The 25,530-nt window shown below is 42.4% G+C and overlaps 4 protein-coding genes across 4 annotated transcripts; all 4 read right to left on the bottom strand.

The window, feature by feature from the left end:
• Window positions 1-1,820: 1,820 nt before the first annotated feature.
• On the bottom strand, window positions 1,821-3,916 carry LOC128302726 (proton-coupled amino acid transporter-like protein CG1139). Its single transcript, XM_053039588.1, has 7 exons — window positions 3,776-3,916; window positions 3,562-3,686; window positions 2,921-3,083; window positions 2,637-2,828; window positions 2,386-2,570; window positions 2,143-2,318; window positions 1,821-2,074 (listed from the first exon to the last, which is right to left on the bottom strand). Exons 1-7 carry the CDS (start codon window positions 3,914-3,916, stop codon window positions 1,821-1,823), a joined length of 1,236 nt encoding a protein of 411 aa, XP_052895548.1.
• A 1,368-nt stretch (window positions 3,917-5,284) lies between these two features.
• Window positions 5,285-7,502, bottom strand: LOC128302725 (proton-coupled amino acid transporter-like protein CG1139). Its single transcript, XM_053039586.1, has 7 exons — window positions 7,362-7,502; window positions 7,148-7,272; window positions 6,499-6,661; window positions 6,215-6,406; window positions 5,964-6,148; window positions 5,721-5,896; window positions 5,285-5,652 (listed from the first exon to the last, which is right to left on the bottom strand). Exons 1-7 carry the CDS (start codon window positions 7,500-7,502, stop codon window positions 5,399-5,401), a joined length of 1,236 nt encoding a protein of 411 aa, XP_052895546.1. The 3' UTR covers window positions 5,285-5,398.
• Window positions 7,503-16,392: 8,890 nt separating this feature from the next.
• LOC128302724 (proton-coupled amino acid transporter-like protein CG1139) lies at window positions 16,393-18,784 on the bottom strand. Its single transcript, XM_053039585.1, has 7 exons — window positions 18,644-18,784; window positions 18,430-18,554; window positions 17,781-17,943; window positions 17,497-17,688; window positions 17,246-17,430; window positions 17,003-17,178; window positions 16,393-16,934 (listed from the first exon to the last, which is right to left on the bottom strand). Exons 1-7 carry the CDS (start codon window positions 18,782-18,784, stop codon window positions 16,681-16,683), a joined length of 1,236 nt encoding a protein of 411 aa, XP_052895545.1. The 3' UTR covers window positions 16,393-16,680.
• Window positions 18,785-21,955: 3,171 nt separating this feature from the next.
• LOC128303812 (uncharacterized protein K02A2.6-like) lies at window positions 21,956-25,186 on the bottom strand. The gene has a single exon (XM_053040883.1). It carries the CDS (start codon window positions 25,113-25,115, stop codon window positions 22,167-22,169), a length of 2,949 nt encoding a protein of 982 aa, XP_052896843.1. The 5' UTR covers window positions 25,116-25,186; the 3' UTR covers window positions 21,956-22,166.
• Between the last annotated feature and the right edge of the window lie 344 nt (window positions 25,187-25,530).

Raw genomic sequence — 25,530 nt, 5'->3', positions numbered from 1 at the left:
TTAAAGCACGTCTGTTTCAACGAGAACATAAATCTTCACTGTACTATACCTATGATACTTAGCTAATTTGAACTGAAAATATTTGGTAATTATGCAAGTCAAGCGAAAACAGCTAAGGCTTTAATGAAGTTATAACATATTATCTTACCTAATTTTTTACATAAATTCCAATTTTAATGGTAATTTATTTACATTCTTAATATTTCTTTTTAAGTTTTGTTTTACATTCTGTTGTAACCTAACCTTAAAGTAACCTTTTTTATATTTATATTTACATTGCAAGTTGTTTTCTCTTCTTTTAGCTTCTTTTTATACTTTATGAGCTATTGTTTTGTTATTTGTGTAATGCTAAACTTTACAGTGATTTTTATTCTTTTGTTACATTGTTCCTCATCCGAAATGCTGTAGATTTTCTTTCTTGGTGAACTGAATTTACAAGTCCTATAATAAATTGTCTTTTACTACATCATAAAACACTAATCTAACCGTATTAATAGTCTGAACAACAATTTCGTCAAAAACAAGTGGCAAACATTTTCCGATGAAAAACTGAACAATTTACACTCTCGCTCACCAAGTTTCTTCGAAAGGAAGAGGAAAATTTTGCATATGGAAAGAGGAAAGTGGAAAGTTACTACTACACAAATTTTTTGCGACCGCCTACACCGCCTACCGTTTGATCCGCCGCTGACATAAACGGTCAAAATTGACCTACAAAGTGGAACAAGCACTAAAAGAACTCTTAAATTATCATCTGGTATCATTAAACACGGATTTTGTTCAAATGCTCTAAAAATAAACAATAATTTGGAAAGCTTTCAGAATGTTTTAACACGTGAGGCGATAGCCTTTAGTCATTTCAACAGATGAAATTTAGGTGCGATAAAGCTAAAGGTCGAACGAAATATACCTCCCGCTTTTGATTTAAAGCATACGTGTAAACTTGTTAAAATAGTGTATTTTTGCGTATCAAGTTGAATAGGATGAAGTGATGTAATGGGTTAAGCTTCTTGGAGACCACCCGTAGCGGAATGTATGAAATGTATACGGTACTAACAGGCTTACTCCAACTACCAATAAATCAGCTAGGTTGTCTTATACGTTAAAAAAAAGTTTTATTAGGAGAGGTTGCCGGTCGGACTGCAATACATAAAGAGAACACATCGCTCCAGCATAGCTGTTTTCTTTAAAATACTAGTTTATTGCAACTTCACTTACGCTATGTACACAACTTTTCAATTTTCCGTTTGATCATTTCGCTTCGCTTAGCTAGTCTTACAAGATAGATATGTTCGTCCTGGTGGGCTTCATGTGTATACACCACCGCTTCACAGTTGCGATCGTTGCGATCATAGGGAACATCGAATGAATGTGCAAGAACACCTTAAAATAAAAGCACATATGATAGAAATGATTGAACAGCTGACGGCAAATGGACCGGCAGACCGGTAAACCATCGCCTGTCACATCATGATCAGGAGATCAGGAGCAGCTCGGTAGTAGTTCGACAGCTACAGCTAACGCTTTGACTTCTCGACGCATTTAGCATAGGAATGGTTATGGCTCTAACAATTATCTTCTTTCTGTTCCAAATGTTCCACCCTGTCTCTTTCTCTGTCCCACACATTCACATAACACACCCCTCACAGTCCTGCCCTCAAAAGTGCACTTTCTCTCGGTCGCCAGGTGCGCTGTTTACGAGTCGAGTAATACTTATTTGTAATGATGGAGTGAAAAGATGGCGAATCAATACTTCATGTTGGTTGCGGATGTTGATTTTCGCTGCTTGTTTATTGCTAGCGCACACAGCCGCACAATCCTCAATCGTCATGTCCGAGGGTGTGAATGATTTCGATCATGCTGGTCGAGGTACCGATCACCAGCCCCAGCATGGCTACCACGCCAATAACGCTGTTCTTCGCAACCATCCACACCTTTGCCATACCCTGCCGATGGTGCCCGTACGTGCAGGTTTGTATCAATGCAGGGAATGCAATGCCCAGGGCAGAAAGGCACAGTGCTCCGAACAGCGAAATGAAGAGTTCCAGATTGGGAATGGCCACTGCCAGCAAGACTGTAATGAGAGGAGAAGTGCATTAGATGAGCAAATCCGCACTGGAATCCAAATAAATCTATACGTACATGTGATTAACACTAGCACCGTTCGTGCGATGTACTCATAAAAGGTGCTTCGTGGAGAATCACCCAAATTCTTCTTCAAGTAGTCGTTCCAGGTGATATCTATCGCTACGTAACACGCCAGCCCGTGGGTGATGTAGATGGCAAAGGCTAACATTCCCTTAACGCACTGGGCCAAGCTGAGGGAGGAGAAGAGCAAAGTAAATCATTTAATCATACGATCTCTGCTACAATGGCTGCTCAAACTGCTTACATTTTTTCTCAGGCAGATTCAACGTTATCGATCCCTTTATAGCTGAACCGTAGTTCAGATATCCGAAAAAGCCCATACCAATGTACAGTGTGACGATCAGGATCATTGCCTTGTTCAGCACACCAAAACTACCACCGAACTTTTTCGGAGTTTTCATCTCATTCTCCAATGGCAGGATCTAAAAGCAATAAGACATTTGTAACCGCATTATCGAATATCGTAGCACAAACAACTGCTTACTCACCACACCGATTGCTTCCAAAGCGAATAGCACTGTGCCGAAGAAGAGCGCGAAACCGCTCATTGTGCCGACTTTGTCGCGATTCTCGAACGAGATGGGCTCGCGGAAGATGTAGTACAAGATGATGCCGAACGAGACGAGCGTGACAAAATTAGCTACCGTCGAGAATGGTGCCAATGATTTCAGATTCCTAACCTACACAATGGGAGATCCGGTAACAGTCAAACGACGAATTAGTACGTGGTTTAGTGCAACGGAAGAGGCAGCTCCTGCAAGTGGCTACAGACCCAGTTGATCAGGATGAGTGGCAGAAGAATGATCAGCATGTATAGCCGCACATCGGTATCGGTGTAGTAGTCAGCAATGGCCTTAATGTTAGACGACACAAACACAACGTACACGCAGCAAGTACCGAGCTGGTAGATGAGCAGAAACACGTTTACTCTATGACTGAAAAGGTAGATGAGGGAAGGAGAGCAAATTGTTAAATTAAGTAACGGACGTCTACTTCTATGAAATTACTTACATTATTACTTTAGATAAAGTGTTGTAGACAACGGTGAACGTATGATTCGTTTTTGTTTATGTCACCTGACGTAATGACGGTGACAGTTCGGTGACGGGTGACAGTGCCGTTACGGATCGCGTGTGCGCCATCGATTTTAGGGATTCACAGTCGAAACCCGCCAGCGAAAGGACGTGTAATTTTTTAACGCGCACCCAAGACAAGCCGCGCATCCCGAATTACACCTCTAGCGAAGCCGAACTACACCCGCGCCAAACCGAACCACAAAACCAAAACCGGTCTAAGAAAGTGCTCCGCGAAAGACGTTAAGTTTGAAGTAGGAAATAAAATTGGTTTAAGAAACTTGCAAAATTTGGTGTTAATAAACGCGTCCGCGGTGGTGAAAACGAAATTGAAAAGAACGTTGCGTTGCAACATAAAGGTTTAAGCGCTTCCGGTCCTTCCAGCAGTGCAGTCTGCGTAACGGCCGGATAGTTCAGGCTCGGCACTCGTTTCCGCTTGCACAGCTCGTGCTCTGCTTTAATATCCTTTCTCGGTCACCAACGTTTCGCTGTACAGCCGCAACAGAAAATGGTGACGTCGCTTGAAGCGGACGCCTGGTCGTTCGAGAACTGACTGACGGTGCTTGCTCGTTCATTCGGCGCGCTTCGGTCGGCTGCAAAAGGCAGGAGATGTCACGCACACTATTACTCAAGCTATCGCGGCGATTGTGGTTGTTAGAAAGCGGCTCGTAGTGTTGATAGCTTATATGGCACATTTTATAATACATCCACGGAGTCTTATCACTATTTTTCGGCAATACGGTAATGCAATAGAAAATAAGCAAAACATTGAGAACTGTCTACTACGATAATAGGTTTTGTTGGTATAAAATTTTAACCATTCTAGTGTTGATTTGAATTGATGCCCATTAGACATGTTCTCCGATTGCCTACACACAGCCGCAATCTTTTTTTTCAGAATGAAGTTTCAACCACATCTAATAAGTGAAATCACTTCGTTTCTTCGAAAGGAAGAGGAAAATTTTGCATATGGAAAGTGGAAAGTGGAAAGTTACTACTACACAAATTTTTTGCGACCGCCTACACCGCCTACCGTTTGATCCGCCGCTTATATAAACGGTCAAAATTGACCTACAAAGTGGAACTAGCACTAAAAGAACTCTTAAATTATCATCTGGTATCATTAAACACGGTTTTTGTTCAAATGCTCTAAAAATAAACAATAATTTGGAAAGCTTTCAGAATGTTTTAACACGTGAGGCGATAGCCTTTAGTCATTTCAACAGATGAAATTTAGGTGCGATAAAGCTAAAGGTCGAACGAAATATACCTCACGCTTTTGATTTAAAGCATACGTGTAAACTTGTTAAAATAGTGTATTTTTGCGTATCAAGTTGAATACGCTGTGATGTAATGGGTTAAGCTTCTTGGAGACCACCCGTAGCGGAATGTATGAAATGTATACGGTACTAACAGGCTTACTCCAACTACCAATAAATCAGCTAGGTTGTCTTATACGTTAAAAAAAAGTTTTATTAGGAGAGGTTGCCGGTCGGACTGCAATACATAAAGAGAACACATCGCTCCAGCATAGCTGTTTTCTTTAAAATACTAGTTTATTGCAACTTCACTTACGCTATGTACACAACTTTTCAATTTTCCGTTTGATCATTTCGCTTCGCTTAGCTAGTCTTACAAGATAGATATGTTCGTCCTGGTGGGCTTCATGTGTATACACCACCGCTTCACAGTTGCGATCGTTGCGATCATAGGGAACATCGAATGAATGTGCAAGAACACCTTAAAATAAAAGCACATATGATAGAAATGATTGAACAGCTGACGGCAAATGGACCGGCAGACCGGTAAACCATCGCCTGTCACATCATGATCAGGAGATCAGGAGCAGCTCGGTAGTAGTTCGACAGCTACAGCTAACGCTTTGACTTCTCGACGCATTTAGCATAGGAATGGTTATGGCTCTAACAATTATCTTCTTTCTGTTCCAAATGTTCCACCCTGTCTCTTTCTCTGTCCCACACATTCACATAACACACCCCTCACAGTCCTGCCCTCAAAAGTGCACTTTCTCTCGGTCGCCAGGTGCGCTGTTTACGTGTCGAGTAATACTTATTTGTAATGATGGAGTGAAAAGATGGCGAATCAATACTTCATGTTGGTTGCGGATGTTGATTTTCGCTGCTTGTTTATTGCTAGCGCACACAGCCGCACAATCCTCAATCGTCATGTCCGAGGGTGTGAATGATTTCGATCATGCTGGTCGAGGTACCGATCACCAGCCCCAGCATGGCTACCACGCCAATAACGCTGTTCTTCGCAACCATCCACACCTTTGCCATACCCTGCCGATGGTGCCCGTACGTGCAGGTTTGTATCAATGCAGGGAATGCAATGCCCAGGGCAGAAAGGCACAGTGCTCCGAACAGCGAAATGAAGAGATCCAGATTGGGAATGGCCACTGCCAGCAAGACTGTAATGAGAGGAGCAGTGCATTAGATGAGCAAATCCGCGCTGGAATCCAAATAAACCTATACGTACATGTGATTAACACTAGCACCGTTCGTGCGATGTACTCAAAAAAGGTGCTTCGTGGAGAATCACCCAAATTCTTCTTCAAGTAGTCGTTCCAGGTGATATCTATCGCTACGTAACACGCCAGCCCGTGGGTGATGTAGATGGCAAAGGCTAACATTCCCTTAACGCACTGGGCCAAGCTGAGGGAGGAGAAGAGCAAAGTAAATCATTTAATCATACGATCTCTGCTACAATGGCTGCTCAAACTGCTTACATTTTTCCTCAGGCAGATTCAACGTTATCGATCCCTTTATAGCTGAACCGTAGTTCAGATATCCGAAAAAGCCCATACCAATGTACAGTGTGACGATCAGGATCATTGCCTTGTTCAGCACACCAAAACTACCACCGAACTTTTTCGGAGTTTTCATCTCATTCTCCAATGGCAGGATCTAAAAGCAATAAGACATTTGTAACCGCATTATCGAATATCGTAGCACAAACAACTGCTTACTCACCACACCGATTGCTTCCAAAGCGAATAGCACTGTGCCGAAGAAGAGCGCGAAACCGCTCATTGTGCCGACTTTGTCGCGATTCTCGAACGAGATGGGCTCGCGGAAGATGTAGTACAAGATGATACCGAACGAGACGAGCGTGACAAAATTAGCTACCGTCGAGAATGGTGCCAATGATTTCAGATTCCTAACCTACACAATGGGAGATCCGGTAACAGTCAAACGACGAATTAGTACGTGGTTTAGTGCAACGGAAGAGGCAGCTCCTGCAAGTGGCTACAGACCCAGTTGATCAGGATGAGTGGCAGAAGAATGATCAGCATGTATAGCCGCACATCGGTATCGGTGTAGTAGTCAGCAATGGCCTTAATGTTAGACGACACAAACACAACGTACACGCAGCAAGTACCGAGCTGGTAGATGAGCAGAAACACGTTTACTCTATGACTGAAAAGGTAGATGAGGGAAGGAGAGCAAATTGTTAAATTAAGTAACGGACGTCTACTTCTATGAAATTACTTACATTATTACTTTAGATAAAGTGTTGTAGACAACGGTGAACGTATGATTCGTTTTTGTTTATGTCACCTGACGTAATGACGGTGACAGTTCGGTGACGGGTGACAGTGCCGTTACGGATCGCGTGTGCGCCATCGATTTTAGGGATTCACAGTCGAAACCCGCCAGCGAAAGGACGTGTAATTTTTTAACGCGCACCCAAGACAAGCCGCGCATCCCGAATTACACCTCTAGCGAAGCCGAACTACACCCGCGCCAAACCGAACCACAAAACCAAAACCGGTCCAAAACCAAAAGAAAGTGCTCCGCGAAAGACGTTAAGTTTGAAGTAGGAAATAAAATTGGTTTAAGAAACTTGCAAAATTTGGTGTTAATAAACGCGTCCGCGGTGGTGAAAACGAAATTGAAAAGAACGTTGCGTTGCAACATAAAGGTTTAAGCGCTTCCGGTCCTTCCAGCAGTGCAGTCTGCGTAACGGCCGGATAGTTCAGGCTCGGCACTCGTTTCCGCTTGCACAGCTCGTGCTCTGCTTTAATATCCTTTCTCGGTCACCAACGTTTCGCTGTACAGCCGCAACAGAAAATGGTGACGTCGCTTGAAGCGGACGCCTGGTCGTTCGAGAACTGACTGACGGTGCTTGCTCGTTCATTCGGCGCGCTTCGGTCGGCTGCAAAAGGCAGGAGATGTCACGCACACTATTACTCAAGCTATCGCGGCGATTGTGGTTGTTAGAAAGCGGCTCGTAGTGTTGATAGCTTATATGGCACATTTTATAATACATCCACGGAGTCTTATCACTATTTTTCGGCAATACGGTAATGCAATAGAAAATAAGCAAAACATTGAGAACTGTCTACTACGATAATAGGTTTTGTTGGTATAAAATTTTAACCATTCTAGTGTTGATTTGAATTGATGCCCATTAGACATGTTCTCCGATTGCCTACACACAGCCGCAATCTTTTTTTTCAGAATGAAGTTTCAACCAAATCTAATAAGTGAAATCACCGTTATTTAACGCTGAAAGACGTTTAAAAACTACAATAGTAATCGATATTTTTATGAATTTTTTTCTTAAAAACTATTATTTGGAAATTATCACAAGTGGTTCAGCTAATAAATAATAAAAATAAATAAAATATTAAACATACGCACTTGTACACATACATTAAATTGCACGAAGGAAAAAATTGATTCTTTTTTTATTTTATTGCTATTGGAAATTAATTTTTTTGCTTAAGAAGCGTTCGATTCGATTAATTAGGTCATGTTCAGAAGTCGAAATATTTTTAAGGATACACATGTAGTTTCAGTTTAGCTTTTTCATTATTTTCTTGGATCTTTCATTGCAAAACCCTATCCTTTTGGATACAGATTATAATTTTATCACAAGTTAAATCAAAATATAATCTGTTAAAATACACATTTTGGACTTTGAACAGATTGTCGTCTTCTTCATTTCGTTGATTGGCTGCAAAGAAGCGTGAAGGAATTTTTTTACGACGACTGAAACCTGTTAGGAAAGCAAATCCTGCACTATTTGACAGTTCTATTTGACAGTACTATTTGACAGGCAACATTGAAATATAAGCATTCAGAAATTTACAATCGAAGCAACCATACGTCGACTAGCTAATATAAACCTTTGACAACATCGAAATATAATCATTCCTATCAAAGCAACCATCTTACACCAGCTTACATGATGGAACGCTGTTTCTGCTGTTGTGAACGTTGCAACGCCTGTTTGAATTGGCTGTCAATCCAGTACTGCTGTCCAAAGTGTTGCAACAAAACCCAAAAGGAGGAACCTTTGGCAAAATTGGGGCCGGCACTAAATGGAAAAACATCTTTCTACGGTTTGGACACAATGGAAGCTTGTTTCCAATCGTGTCGATTGTGCCACATTTGCCGATTTCGTTGTATCGATTGCGCACACCAAATGAGCCAGAAGGAGGAGTCCACATCGACCAGCTCTTACAGCTATGTTCCTCGTCAGATTATATTTGCAACCGCTCCAACGACCAGACCTGTTACCCGTCGTCCGTGGCGTACCGGTCGTCCATCCCACGGTCCCAAACCCGCCTCCGTCATACTGGGTTCGACTAAAGAGAAAAGTACGAATGACATGAAACGGACGAATCTAAATGGAAATGACAACGACGAATCTACCAACCAGCCGACTTCCGATGGCAAAGATCGTGTCAGTGACAGTGCACCCGTTTCGCGGAAAAAAACGGTCGGCTTCCGTACAGATGATCCTGCAAAAGAACAACAACATGATCACAAGCAGAAAACAACGCTCCACCAACGGAAAGAAGCACAATCCAAAGCTCCCGGAGTACGTGGTGGAGTATCGAACCATGCGAAAGGTGACGCCACCTCCAGGGCAGCTACTGGACCGGGTTGGACAAATGTGACACAAAAAGGAGGACCATGGAAGAAGGCGGGTGCCGGTGGGCCGGACACTACGAACACTGGACCGGGTTGGAAAAATGTGACACAAAAAGGAGGACCATGGAAGAAGGCGGGTGCCGTTGGACCGGAGACTACGAACACTAGACCGGGTTGGAAAAATGTGACACAAAAAGGAGGACCATGGAAGAAGGCAGGTGCCGGTGGGCCGGAGACTACGAACACTGGACCGGGTTGGAAAAATGTGACACAAAAAGGAGGACCATGGAAGAAGGCAGGTGCCGTTGGGCCGGAGACTACGAACACTAGACCGGGTTGGAAAAATGTGACACAAAAAGGAGGACCATGGAAGAAGGCGGGTGCCGTTGGGCCGGAGACTACGAACACTAGACCGGGTTGGAAAAATGTGACACAAAAAGGAGGACCATGGAAGAAGGCGGGTGCCGGTGGGCCGGAGGCTACGAACACTGGACCGGGTTGGAAAAATGTTACCCATAAAGGAGAACCCGGGAAGAAGGCGAGTGCCGGTGGGCCGGAGGCTACGAACACTAAAGTTCGCATATCGGTCACGAACTCTACAGGGTCTGGGCCTGCAGCGAAGGGAAGCAAACCTACTGGAAAGGGCAGCAAGAAGTAAATCACACCACAACAGTTAGTGTTTCGTTTCGAAGCCTCGATGCCGTCAGATGGCGATACTGTTCGGTTTGTTGCGTATTTCTCCAACATGTCCGGTTAATCGCAGCCATTCTTATACACCTCTATATTTCGTTATCTTGTATCGTACCTTTGGAACTAAAAATAGAAATTCGCGTATTCTCGGATAAAAAAATAAATATTTTACATCGAATTAGTGAAATGGCAAATATCACACATATACTTTGTTACACCAGTCATGTAAATCTGAAATGTATTAATAAAGGATGAAATTAAAGATACTAAAAACAAACATGAACATGTTTTTTAATTAAATAACGTAATAGTTATTTTTCTGCATGGTTCTATTTTTAAGAAGCGTTTGTGCTACAGATTACAGCTACAGTTAAACAAACACGGCTTTAGATTCGGCACATTCAGCTGCCAGCAGTTTCAGCAGTAGTAAATGTGGAGGGGAAAGATAATTTCACGGATAGTGCATAATTTCGTAGTGGAAATTAACGTGAACCTCGTGACAATTCAACAGGGTACGGTGACACACATGTTTCCATTATGTCACCGCTTTGCACTCGTCAACAATTAAATGATGCAATAATGAGTTGGAGTGCACCCTTTAGTAATATGTTTTCATTTTCTTAAGAGAAGGTGAATTAGTATTGAAGTTGTCGAATAGTTGAAATTAATAAAAGTGTGTTTTAAAGCACGTCTGTTTCAACGAGAACATAAATCTTCACTGTACTATACCTATGATACTTAGCTAATTTGAACTGAAAATATTTGGTAATTATGCAAGTCAAGCGAAAACAGCTAAGGCTTTAATAAAGTTATAACAAATTATCTTACCTAATTTTTTACATAAATTCCAATTTTAATGGTAATTTATTTACATTCTTAATATTTCTTTTTAAGTTTTGTTTTACATTCTGTTGTAACCTAACCTTAAAGTTGTTAAAATATGATAAAGTACGAATATAACAATGTGTCATACCTCGACTGTATACACTCAACTGTACACACCTCAACTGTCAATAAAATAAAAGGACAAGTTCAGTTCACATCCATCAGCCACCGCGTGTGCACATGAGTTCTTTACCGGCTCTAACAGGTTATGGGCCCAGAGCGCTAACGGTCTCAAAAGGAATAAAAATCAAAAGCAGTGTTCTGTAATTCGCGAAAGTGGTGTCTAAGAAAGTCAGAGAAAAAATGGATGAAAAAATACGTATACCGAAGCTATCAGCCGACAATTGGGCCACATGGAAAGTGCGTGCGCAGATGGTGTTAATAAAAGACGATCTTTGGGATGTGGTAGAGAAAGACTTGCCAACCCCAGAAGAACAATCAAAAGTTTCGTGGATAAAGGCAAACACCAAGGCCAAAGCTACCATAATTTTGTTATTAGACGATGATCAGTTAACTATAGTCAGGGATTGTGTCAATGCAAAAGACGTGTATGAAACGCTAAAAAATCATCACGAACGAACGACTAGATCCATGCGTGTGTCTCTTTTGAAAAATTTGTGTGGAATAAACTATACAAACGGGGACATAAAAGAACATATTCGAAAGTTTGAACATATATGTGAAAAGTTAAACGCTGCGGGAACCAAACTAGAAGAAGAAATTAGAATATGCATGCTTCTAAGAAGTCTACCTCCATCATATGACGGCTTAGTAACGGCATTAGACAGTGCTCCTGAAAACAGCATTTCACTGGAATCGGTGAAGGCGAGAATCAACGATGAATACAACAGATTGGCTGAGCGCAACCAAAACAATACTAAAGGCGAACAGGCGTTTCATAGCCGAGGCTTTAAGCCGAAAAGACAATCAATTGTTTGCAATTATTGTCGCAAACCGGGGCATATGAAAAAGGACTGTCGCAACGCAAAAGCAGACGCTTGTAAGAAGACAAACGTTGGAGCAAATTTTGCTCTTGGCACTAATCCATGGAAAGAACGTGGATGGATTTTGGACAGCGGTGCAACCACACACATGTCAGGAGACAAAAAGCGATTCGTCGAGTTGACTGAATGTGCTGCCGAAACTATAACAATAGCCGACGGTAGACAAATATTGGTTCTTGGAAAAGGCAAATGCGAAGTTAACGGAGTAAATCAAAAGGGCGAAGAAATAATAATAACGCTAAGCAACGTGAAGTACGCCCCCGACCTAGCAGCGAATTTGATATCCGTACGAAAAATAACCGAAAAGCATTTTAAAGTTATTTTTGAAAAACACGGTGCAAAAATCATCAATCTACAAACCAACGAAAAAGCAGTGATGATGGAACGCGGCGGATTGTATGTGTTGGGATATGCAGAATCGGCGAATGCGGCGATTGAAAATTATCACACAGATAATTGTCAACATAATCTTCATCGAACGTTTGGACATCGAGACTGGCAAGCTATCGAATCAATGATCCAAGGTAACATGGTGACAGGGATAAAATACAAAAAATGTGGTATAGTGCATGAATGCGAATCATGTTTAAAAGGAAAATTTACAAGATTACCTTTTCATTCAAGGCAAGAACAAACATCCCCAAAAGTGTTAGATGTCATACATACAGACGTGTGTGGTCCACTAGAAATTGAAACACCTAGTGGTAACAAATATATCATGACAATCATCGACGATTACAGCCGCTATACGGTAATTTTTCTACTTACAAACAAATCAGATGTGAAGTATAAAATTATGGAATATGTGTCATGGGTAAAAAATTTATATGGCAGGAACCCCAAGTATATAAGATCTGATGGAGGGGGAGAATATAATAACAAAGAGCTGTTAGATTTTTATCGAAAAGAAGGTATTGAACCTCAATTTACGACACCTTATTCACCGCAATCTAACGGTGTAGCGGAAAGGAAAAACAGATCACTAATAGAAATGGCAAAATGTTTGTTATTTGACGCTAAACTAAACAAAAAGTTTTGGGGAGAAGCTGTACTTACTGCTAATTACATACAGAATAGAACTTACACAGCTCCGATAAAATGTACACCTTTTGAAAAATGGCACAATAGAAAACCAAATGTTGGCCATATGAGAATTTTTGGTAGCGTAGCATACGTACACATACCTGAACAGAAACGTCAAAAATTAGATAAAAAGGCTGAGAAACTAGTTTTTGTAGGGTATGCTGCTAATCAGAAAGCTTATCGTTTCCTAAATACTACCACAAGCAAAATAACTATAAGCAGAGATGCTCGATTCATTAACGAATTAAAAGAAGAGAAAATTGCTATAGAAAAGATCGGAAAAGAAAATAGAATTGATACCGAACAGGAAGAAGATATCGAATTTGAAGTAATCATTGGTAAACAGAATGAAGAAAAATCTGAAAATGAAACTAATGAGACAAATATTCCAACAGTGAATGAAGAACAAAATGAAAAATTAAAAACAACTAATGAAACAAATATTCCAATAGCGAATGAAGAACAAAATGAAATATTACAAACAAATGATGAAACAAATATTCCAATAGAAAATATTAGAAAATCAAATCGTGAAAACAAAGGAAAAACTCCAAATTATTTAGACGATTTTAATCTTTCTTATTTGGCTGACATACGTGTCGAGAAAAATGAGCCAGTAAATTATAACCAAGCTTTAGCAGATGATAATTGGAGAAAAGCTATGGAAGATGAGCTAAAAGCTCATGAACAGCACGAAACATGGAACATAACAGAATTACCACAAGGACACAAGGTAATAGGTTCAAAATGGGTGTTTAAAATCAAAAGAGATGCAGATAATAAAATCATAAAGTTTAAAGCTAGACTCGTAGCCCAGGGATTTGCTCAAGAATCCGGAATAGACATAAATGATGTTTATGCCCCAGTAACGAAACAAACTACGTTCCGTATTTTCTTAACTATAGCGGCAATGAAAGGCATGAAAGTAAATCATATAGATGTAAAAACTGCATATTTGTACGGAAATTTGGAAGAAGAGGTTTACATGAAACAACCTCCTGGTTATGAAAAACCAGGAAAAGAACACCTGGTATGCAAATTAAATAGGAGTATTTACGGATTGCGACAATCAGCAAAATGTTGGTACAAGAAATTAAGCCAAGTCTTAGTATCGATTGGATACATTGCAGCAAAAGCAGATCCTTGTCTTTATTCAAAACAGATTGGAAATCAAAAGTCATTCCTAATGGTATATGTAGATGATATACTTATAGCCTCGAATAACATCAAAGAAATGGAAGAAACAATAAGTAAATTAAAGGAAAAATTTAATATCATCGATTTAGGAGCAGTTCGGAATTTCCTAGGCGTAGAAGTAATAAGGAAAAATAATACATTTCATCTTAATCTGAAGAACTACATAGAAAAACTACTTGAAGACTTCGGAATGACGGACTGTAAACCAATATCCACTCCCATGGATGTAGCCTATGCAAAAACCATAGTTGAAGGAAATAGCTTCGCAGATACTACAAAATACCGAAGCTTAATCGGTGGATTAATTTATCTAGCAGTAGTAGCTCGACCAGACATAGCTACTAGTGTAGCAATTCTCGGACGAAAGTTTAGCAATCCAACTGAACAGGATTGGACAGCTGCAAAACGCATATTGAGATACTTAAAAGGAACAAAAGATTACCATCTAGAACTAGGTAATAATTGTAAACACAAGCTGCTCGGTTATTCTGATGCAGATTGGAGTGGTGATGTAGAAACACGAAAATCCACTACTGGCATGTTGTTCCAATACGGTGGTGGAACGATAATGTGGGCTAGTAGACGCCAACAGTGTGTATCACTGTCCTCTATGGAAAGTGAATACATTGCATTAAGTGAATGTTGTCAGGAAACAATATGGATAAGGCAGCTACTAACAGATTTCGGAGAAACTCAAAAACATCCAACCATTATAAATGAAGACAATCAGGGATGCATAAACTTCATAAAAACGGAGCGCATAAGTAGAAGATCCAAACATATTGATACTAAATACCAATTTATTAAAGAATTGTGCGAAAACAGAACGATAAAAATTGAATACTGTCCAACGGATAAAATGAAAGCAGATCTTTTGACAAAACCGTTAGGACCGCAAAAATTACATGAAAATTTGGAACAAATAGGATTAAGAAAACTAGATATGTCACATTGAGGGGGAGTGTTAAAATATGATAAAGTACGAATATAACAATGTGTCATACCTCGACTGTATACACTCAACTGTACACACCTCAACTGTCAATAAAATAAAAGGACAAGTTCAGTTCACATCCATCAGCCACCGCGTGTGCACATGAGTTCTTTACCGGCTCTAACAAAAGTAACCTTTTTTATATTTATATTTACATTGCAAGTTGTTTTCTCTTCTTTTAGCTTCTTTTTATACTTTATGAGCTATTGTTTTGTTATTTGTGTAATGCTAAACTTTACAGTGATTTTTATTCTTTTGTTACATTGTTCCTCATCCGAAATGCTGTAGATTTTCTTTCTTGGTGAACTGAATTCACAAGTCCTATAATAAATTGTCTTTTATTACATCATAAAACACTAATCTAACCGTATTAATAGTCTGAACAACAATTTCGTCAAAAACAAGTGGCAAACATTTTCCGATGAAAAACTGAACAATTTACACTCTCGCTCACCAAGTTTCTTCGAAAGGAAGAGGAAAATTTTGCATATGGAAAGTGGAAAGTGGAAAGTTACTAGTACACAAATTTTTTGCGACCGCCTACACCGCCTACCGTTTGATCCGCCGCTGATATAAACGGTCAAAATTGACCTACAAAGTGGAACTAGCACTAAAAGAACTCTTAAATTATCATCTGGTATCATTAAACACGGTTTTTGTTCAAATGCTCTAAAAATAAACAATAATTTGGAAAGCTTTCAGAAAGTTTTAACACGTGAGGCGATAGCCTTTAGTCATTTCAACAGATGAAATTTAGGTGCGATAAAGCTAAAGGTCGAACGAAATATACCTCACGCTTTTGATTTAAAGCATACGTGTAAACTTGTTAAAATAGTGTATTTTTGCGTATCAAGTTGAATACGATGAAGTGATGTAATGGGTTAAGCTTCTTGGGGACCACCCGTAGCGGAATGTATGAAATGTATACGGTACTAACAGGCTTACTCCAACTACCAATAAATCAGCTAGGTTGTCTTATACGTTAAAAAAAAGTTTTATTAGGAGAGGTTGCCGGTCGGACTGCAATACATAAAGAGAACACATCGCTCCAGCATAGCTGTTTTCTTTAAAATACTAGTTTATTGCAACTTCACTTACGCTATGTACACAACTTTTCAATTTTCCGTTTGATCATTTCGCTACGCTTAGCTAGTCTTACAAGATAGATATGTTCGTCCTGGTGGGCTTCATGCACATACACCACCGCTTCACAGTTGCGATCGTTGCGATCATAGGGAACATCGAATGAATGTGCAAGAACACCTTAAAATAAAAGCACATATGATAGAAATGATTGAACAGCTGACGGCAAATGGACCGGCAGACCGGTAAACCATCGCTTGTCACATCATGATCAGGAGATCAGGAGCAGCTCGGTAGTAGTTCGACAGCTACAGCTAACGCTTTGACTTCTCGACGCATTTAGCATAGGAATGGTTATGGCTCTAACAATTATCTTCTTTCTGTTCCAAATGTTCCACCCTGTCTCTTTCTCTCTCACACACATTCACATAACACACCCCTCACAGTCCTGCCCTCAAAAGTGCACTTTCTCTCTGTCGCCAGGTGCGCTGTTTACGTGTCGAGTAATACTTATTTGTAATGATGGAGTGAAAAGATGGCGAATCAATACTTCATGTTGGTTGCGGATGTTGATTTTCGCTGCTTGTTTATTGCTAGCGCACACAGCCGCACAATCCTCAATCGTCATGTCCGAGGGTGTGAATGATTTCGATCATGCTGGTCGAGGTACCGATCACCAGCCCCAGCATGGCTACCACGCCAATAACGCTGTTCTTCGCAACCATCCACACCTTTGCCATACCCTGCCGATGGTGCCCGTACGTGCAGGTTTGTATCAATGCAGGGAATGCAATGCCCAGGGCAGAAAGGCACAGTGCTCCGAACAGCGAAATGAAGAGTTCCAGATTGGGAATGGCCACTGCCAGCAAGACTGTTATGAGAGGAGAAGTGCATTAGATGAGCAAATCCGCGCTGGAATCCAAATAAATCTATACGTACATGTGATTAACACTAGCACCGTTCGTGCGATGTACTCATAAAAGGTGCTTCGTGGAGAATCACCCAAATTCTTCTTCAAGTAGTCGTTCCAGGTGATATCTATCGCTACGTAACACGCCAGCCCGTGGGTGATGTAGATGGCAAAGGCTAACATTCCCTTAACGCACTGGGCCAAGCTGAGGGAGGAGAAGAGCAAAGTAAATCATTTAATCATACGATCTCTGCTACAATGGCTGATCAAACTGCTTACATTTTTTCTCAGGCAGATTCAACGTTATCGATCCCTTTATAGCTGAACCGTAGTTCAGATATCCGAAAAAGCCCATACCAATGTACAGTGTGACGATCAGGATCATTGCCTTGTTCAGCACACCAAAACTACCACCGAACTTTTTCGGAGTTTTCATCTCATTCTCCAATGGCAGGATCTAAAAGCAATAAGACATTTGTAACCGCATTATCGAATATCGTAGCACAAACAACTGCTTACTCACCACACCGATTGCTTCCAAAGCGAATAGCACTGTGCCGAAGAAGAGCGCGAAACCGCTCATTGTGCCGACTTTGTCGCGATTCTCGAACGAGATGGGCTCGCGGAAGATGTAGTACAAGATGATGCCGAACGAGACGAGCGTGACAAAATTAGCTACCGTCGAGAATGGTGCCAATGATTTCAGATTCCTAACCTACACAATGGGAGATCCGGTAACAGTCAAACGACGAATTAGTACGTGGTTTAGTGCAACGGAAGAGGCAGCTCCTGCAAGTGGCTACAGACCCAGTTGATCAGGATGAGTGGCAGAAGAATGATCAGCATGTATAGCCGCACATCGGTATCGGTGTAGTAGTCAGCAATGGCCTTAATGTTAGACGACACAAACACAACGTACACGCAGCAAGTACCGAGCTGGTAGATGAGCAGAAACACGTTTACTCTATGACTGAAAAGGTAGATGAGGGAAGGAGAGCAAATTGTTAAATTAAGTAACGGACGTCTACTTCTATGAAATTACTTACATTATTACTTTAGATAAAGTGTTGTAGACAACGGTGAACGTATGATTCGTTTTTGTTTATGTCACCTGACGTAATGACGGTGACAGTTCGGTGACGGGTGACAGTGCCGTTACGGATCGCGTGTGCGCCATCGATTTTAGGGATTCACAGTCGAAACCCGCCAGCGAAAGGACGTGTAATTTTTTAACGCGCACCCAAGACAAGCCGCGCATCCCGAATTACACCTCTAGCGAAGCCGAACTACACCCGCGCCAAACCGAACCACAAAACCAAAACCGGTCCAAAACCAAAAGAAAGTGCTCCGCGAAAGACGTTAAGTTTGAAGTAGGAAATAAAATTGGTTTAAGAAACTTGCAAAATTTGGTGTTAATAAACGCGTCCGCGGTGGTGAAAACGAAATTGAAAAGAACGTTGCGTTGCAACATAAAGGTTTAAGCGCTTCCGGTCCTTCCAGCAGTGCAGTCTGCGTAACGGCCGGATAGTTCAGGCTCGGCACTCGTTTCCGCTTGCACAGCTCGTGCTCTGCTTTAATATCCTTTCTCGGTCACCAACGTTTCGCTGTACAGCCGCAACAGAAAATGGTGACGTCGCTTGAAGCGGACGCCTGGTCGTTCGAGAACTGACTGACGGTGCTTGCTCGTTCATTCGGCGCGCTTCGGTCGGCTGCAAAAGGCAGGAGATGTCACGCACACTATTACTCAAGCTATCGCGGCGATTGTGGTTGTTAGAAAGCGGCTCGTAGTGTTGATAGCTTATATGGCACATTTTATAATACATCCACGGAGTCTTATCACTATTTTTCGGCAATACGGTAATGCAATAGAAAATAAGCAAAACATTGAGAACTGTCTACTACGATAATAGGTTTTGTTGGTATAAAATTTTAACCATTCTAGTGTTGATTTGAATTGATGCCCATTAGACATGTTCTCCGATTGCCTACACACAGCCGCAATCTTTTTTTTCAGAATGAAGTTTCAACCACATCTAATAAGTGAAATCACCGTTATTTAACGCTGAAAGACGTTTAAAAGCTACAATAGTAATCGATATTTTTATGAATTTTTTTCTTAAAAACTATTATTTGGAAATTATCACAAGTGGTTCAGCTAATAAATAATAAAAATAAATAAAATATTAAACATACGCACTTGTACACATACATTAAATTGCACGAAGGAAAAAATTGATTCTTTTTTTATTTTATTGCTATTGGAAATTAATTTTTTTGCTTAAGAAGCGTTCGATTCGATTAATTAGGTCATGTTCAGAAGTCGAAATATTTTTAAGGATACACATGTAGTTTCAGTTTAGCTTTTTCATTATTTTCTTGGATCTTTCATTGCAAAACCCTATCCTTTTGGATACAGATTATAATTTTTTCACAAGTTAAATCAAAATATAATCTGTTAAAATACACATTTTGGACTTTGAACAGATTGTCGTCTTCTTCATTTCGTTGATGGGCTGCAAAGAAGCGTGAAGGAATTTTTTTACGACGACTGAAACCTGTTAGGAAAGCAAATCCTGCACTATTTGACAGTTCTATTTGACAGTACTATTTGACAGGCAACATTGAAATATAAGCATTCAGAAATTTACAATCGAAGCAACCATACGTCGACTAGCTAATATAAACCTTTGACAACATCGAAATATAATCATTCCTATCAAAGCAACCATCTTACACCAGCTTACATGATGGAACGCTGTTTCTGCTGTTGTGAACGTTGCAACGCCTGTTTGAATTGGCTGTCAATCCAGTACTGCTGTCCAAAGTGTTGCAACAAAACCCAAAAGGAGGAACCTTTGGCAAAATTGGGGCCGGCACTAAATGGAAAAACATCTTTCTACGGTTTGGACACAATGGAAGCTTGTTTCCAATCGTGTCGATTGTGCCACATTTGCCGATTTCGTTGTATCGATTGCGCACACCAAATGAGCCAGAAGGAGGAGTCCACATCGACCAGCTCTTACAGCTATGTTCCTCGTCAGATTATATTTGCAACCGCTCCAACGACCAGACCTGTTACCCGTCGTCCGTGGCGTACCGGTCGTCCATCCCACGGTCCCAAACCCGCCTCCGTCATACTGGGTTCGACTAAAGAGAAAAGTACGAATGACATGAAACGGACGAATCTAAATGGAAATGACAACGACGAATCTACCAACCAGCCGACTTCCGATGGCAAAGATCGTGTCAGTGACAGTGCACCCGTTTCGCGGAAAAAAACGGTCGGCTTCCGTACAGATGATCCTGCAAAAGAACAACATGATCACAAGCAGAAAACAACGCTCCACCAACGGAAAGAAGCACAATCCAAAGCTCCCGGAGTACGTGGTGGAGTATCGAACCATGCGAAAGGTGACGCCACCTCCAGGGCAGCTACTGGACCGGGTTGGACAAATGTGACACAAAAAGGAGGACCATGGAAGAAGGCGGGTGCCGGTGGGCCGGAGACTACGAACACTGGACCGGGTTGGAAAAATGTGACACAAAAAGGAGGACCATGGAAGAAGGCGGGTGCCGTTGGGCCGGAGACTACGAACACTAGACCGGGTTGGAAAAATGTGACACAAAAAGGAGGACCATGGAAGAAGGCAGGTGCCGGTGGGCCGGAGACTACAAACACTGGACCGGGTTGGAAAAATGTGACACAAAAAGGAGGACCATGGAAGAAGGCGGGTGCCGTTGGGCCGGAGACTACGAACACTAGACCGGGTTGGAAAAATGTGACACAAAAAGGAGGACCATGGAAGAAGGCGGGTGCCGGTGGGCCGGAGACTACGAACACTGGACCGGGTTGGAAAAATGTGACACAAAAAGGAGGACCATGGAAGAAGGCGGGTGCCGGTGGGCCGGAGACTACGAACACTGGACCGGGTTGGAAAAATGTGACACAAAAAGGAGGACCATGGAAGAAGGCAGGTGCCGTTGGGCCGGAGACTACGAACACTGGACCGGGTTGGAAAAATGTGACACAAAAAGAAGGACCATGGAAGAAGGCGAGTGCCGGTGGGCCGGAGGCTACGAACACTGGACCGGGTTGGAAAAATGTTACCCATAAAGGAGAACCCGGGAAGAAGGCGAGTGCCGGTGGGCCGGAGGCTACGAACACTAAAGTTCGCATATCGGTCACGAACGCTACAGGGTCTGGGCCTGCAGCGAAGGGAAGCAAACCTACTGGAAAGGGCAGCAAGAAGTAAATCACACCACAACAGTTAGTGTTTCGTTTCGAAGCCTCGATGCCGTCAGATGGCGATACTGTTCGGTTTGTTGCGTATTTCTCCAACATGTCCGGTTAATCGCAGCCATTCTTATACACCTCTATATTTCGTTATCTTGTATCGTACCTTTGGAACTAAAAATAGAAATTCGCGTATTCTCGGATAAAAAAATAAATATTTTACATCGAATTAGTGAAATGGCAAATATCACACATGTACTTTGTTACACCAGTCATGTAAATCTGAAATGTATTAATAAAGGATGAAATTAAAGATACTAAAAACAAACATGAACATGTTTTTTAATTAAATAACGTAATAGTTATTTATCTGCATGGTTCTAATTTTAAGAAGCGTTTGTGCTACAGATTACAGCTACAGTTAAACAAACACGGCTTTAGATTCGGCACATTCAGCTGCCAGCAGTTTCAGCAGTAGTAAATGTGGAGGGGAAAGATAATTTCACGGATAGTGCATAATTTCGTAGTGGAAATTAACGTGAACCTCGTGACAATTCAACAGGGTACGGTGACACACATGTTTCCATTATGTCACCGCTTTGCACTCGTCAACAATTAAATGATGCAATAATGAGTTGGAGTGCACCCTTTAGTAATATGCTTTTTTTGTGTTTCTTTTCTTTCGCGTATGTTACTTGAACATTTAGACGATTAGGTACTTTAACATAACACTATATTCACACGTTTCACGAACATTACAAACATACATTTCGAGCCGGCTTGCTCTTCCGTTACGCGCGCTTGCTGGTCCGCTCACTTGCCCTTCTAGTATCGGAGTGTCGAGAGCGAGCGCGTACGCTGACCCTTCGGTAGATTGCACTCACACATCAACCGCTGACCGTCGCTTGTCAACGGTGAGTTACCGTGACAGATCTACCGATGGATCAGGGTGGACCATATCATCTCCCCCTTTTATTTTGCAGCCTATATCCTTCAAACCTACGCGGAGGTCTTCTAATCCTAGAAGACCGGCGTGGCGATCCTCTCGGCTGTTGACGTCGGCTAGGTATAAAAGGTACCGGTCTGGGGAATGCCTCTATCGGCGATGATGCATTTATGGCGCTTCCAGCAGACACTGCCCGTTCGTCGCTGGATGTACCTTCCATTAAAAGGTCGATCGGTAGTTGGTGGCGAGCTGCTGGCGAGGACGACTGGTGCGAGCTGGTTGTAACCCTTTTGCGTAGCTGGTTTACATGGCGGCGGTGTACACGGTGATCATCCGTTTCGATCTCGTACATCACGTTACCTAATGCGCGAACGATCTTTGCTGGAATCCATTTCCATGAATTTTGGGCGTACCATTTGGCAAATACAAGATCGCCGCGCTGGAAGGAACAGGCTCGTCCTGCTGGCTCTGCTTCCGGCGTTGAAGGTGGTATAAGCAGCTCCATTGCTGTTCGTATTTTTCTCCCGAACATTACCTCCGCTGGCGACCGATGCTTCTCTAACACTGGATTGGGGGTCGCTCGGTATGTTTGCAGAAAAATGTCAAGCGCTTCTGCATGGGATGCTCCACCTTCCATGATTTTCTTCACAGACCGCTTGAAGGTGTCGACGAAACGTTCAGCCTGTCCGTTAGACTGAGGATGGAATGGCGGGCTGGTGATGTGTTGAATCCCGCGGTTTGCGCAAAACTCCGAAAATGTAGCGCTAGAAAATTGCGGTCCGTTATCGCTTACAAGCGTCACAGGAAAACCAAACCTTGCGAAAAGGCTCCTCAGTATCGCTATCGTTGCCGGTGAAGTTGTACTGTTCGTCTTGATGATCTCTGGCCATTTCGTGTAGGCGTCAACTACGATCAAAAAATATTCGCCGTCGATCGGTCCCGCGTAGTCGACATGAATGCGTTCCCAAGGGCGTTTACTGGATGGCCAGGATACCGGCTTAGTGTGAGGGGTCGATTTTGCGGCAATCGCACAAGCATGACACGCTCTAACATGGTTCACTATGTCATCATCCATACCCGGCCAATACACGTAACTCCGGGCTAGCGCTTTCATACGCTGCATTCCTGGATGACCCTCATGCAATTGCTTAATACATTTGTGGCGTAATCTGGTAGGTAATACTACCCTCTCCCCGAACAAAATACATCCTCGTACCATGGAGAGAGATTCGCTTCTATTGAAGAAGCGCGCCAACTCTTGACCGTATGCGTTGTTTTTAGGCCAACCTTGCATGATGTAGTGGTGAACTTTGCGCAGTACCGGATCAGCCCGTGTAGCGTTCGCAACGTCTCTAAAATTAAGAGGAAATGCATTTAACGATTGAATGGCTACAAAACTTACATCATCCTCGAGTTCAGTGCTGGCTATGACGTATTCGGGATCCGGTTTCGCATGCTCGCTTATCAGCCTGGATAATAAATCAGCGTTTCCGAATTTCGCAGAGGGTATATACTCGATGCTGAAATCATATAACTGTAAAGAGAGTGCGAAACGTTGCAGTCTGTTAGCCGTGTAAACTGGAATCCCTTTCTTTGACCCGAATATTCTTAACAAGGGACGATGGTCTGTTTGCAGACGGAAATGCCGACCGTAGAGCATCTTGTGGAACTTCTTAACCGCAAAAATGATGGCAAGACCCTCGCGGTCGATTTGGCTGTACTTTTCTTCAGCTTTCGTGAGCGCCCTTGATGCGTGCTGAACAACCTTTACTGAGCCATCCGCAAATTTGTGGCTAATAGTTGCGCCAAGTCCCACCGATGATGCGTCTGCAGATACTACTATTTCGGCGTTTGGGTTATAATGCGTTAGTAGCAAATCCGATGACAGTATATCTTTAAACTGTGTGAAAGCGCGTTCGCATTCGCGAGTCCAGATGAATTTGCTTTCGTTCTGTAAGAGCACATCTAGAGGATACCTTAGGTCGCGCATTTTCGGAACAAATTTACCATAATAATTTACTGCGCCTAAGTATGATCTGACTTCGCTAACGTTTGTTGGTGCCGGCAGCTTGAGGATAGCGTCGATCTTTGCTGGGTTTGGCCTGAGGCCACGACGATCAACGATGAAACCCAGATACTCAATTTGCTGCATTTTTAGCGCACACTTTTCCGCACGGATTGTGAAACCGTACTCCTGGATTCTGCGAAAAAGGTTCAGGAGATTTTCGTCGTGCTCGCGTTCCGTTTTACCGCCAACGATTACGTCATCCATATAGCCGGATGTGCCTTTCAATCCCGCGAGCATTGCATCGATTAGTTGTTGAAACGCGGCCGGAGCTATCTTTACGCCCGGTGGTAATCGATTGTAGTGGTATAGGCCACGGTGCGTATTTATGGTGAGCAGGGGACGGTATTTCGCATCGATTTCGACCTGCAAAAACGCATCGGACAGGTCAATTTTACTAAAGAATCTGCACTGCGCTAACTTCGCGAAAATATCGTCAGGGAGCGGTAAAGGGTATTCGTAAGACTGGAGCGCAGAATTAAGTCCCGTCGAATAATCTCCGCAGATTCTAATGCTGCCGTTTCCTTTTCTAACGACGACGATCGGCGCAGCCCACTCTGAATAGTCGACTGGCGTGATTACGTTTAGCGATTCCAACCGATTAAGCTCCTTTTCGACGGTTGCTTGCATCGCGTAAGCAACCGGGCGCTTCGGACAAAAAGTAGGACGTACGTTTTCTTTCACTTGCAGATGTATTTTCGCCTTGGTGCATAAACCGGTGCCGTTGAAAACAGCAGGGAATCTGCTCTCCCATTTAGCAGATTCGCCCTCGATTCTGTTACAGAATGCATCCATCGGTATCGTTCCTAGAGAGAAATTATGCACCAAGTCTGCTCCTAACAGTTCTAGATCCGATGGAAAAACACGGATCGTTACGAATTTGGTCGTTCCGTTCATCGTTACGTTAGCCTCAAACTCGCCGTCTAGCTGCAAGCGTGTGCCGGATGCCGTTCGCGCATGTACTTTTGCTGGCGTTAGAGTTGGCATGCCGAGCCGTTTCCACGTGTTCCGTCCGATGATAGTGATATCGGATCCCGTATCGAGCTGCAGTTTCACTGGCTTATTCTCTATCTGTATACTAACGTACTTACGCTTGTGTATGCTACGCACATCTACTACGACTACTCGTATTGCTGCCGGAGAGCGTTTGCGGTATCTCGTAAATTTCTGTTTTCGAGCCGAAGTGCTGCAATGTCCTTCGCGATGCCCATATCTCCCGCAATCTTGGCATTTGTGAGAGCTAAACGAACATTCTCTCACCCAGTGGAGTTCACCGCACAACCAGCACGGTCTCGATGGCTTCGACGTTGAA

The sequence above is a fragment of the Anopheles moucheti genome, chromosome 3 (assembly GCF_943734755.1).
Source record: "Anopheles moucheti chromosome 3, idAnoMoucSN_F20_07, whole genome shotgun sequence".
Classification (NCBI taxonomy): Eukaryota; Metazoa; Arthropoda; class Insecta; order Diptera; family Culicidae; genus Anopheles; species Anopheles moucheti.
The sequence above is the reverse complement of the archived record's forward strand: the minus strand, read 5'-3'. Positions and strand labels throughout refer to the sequence as shown.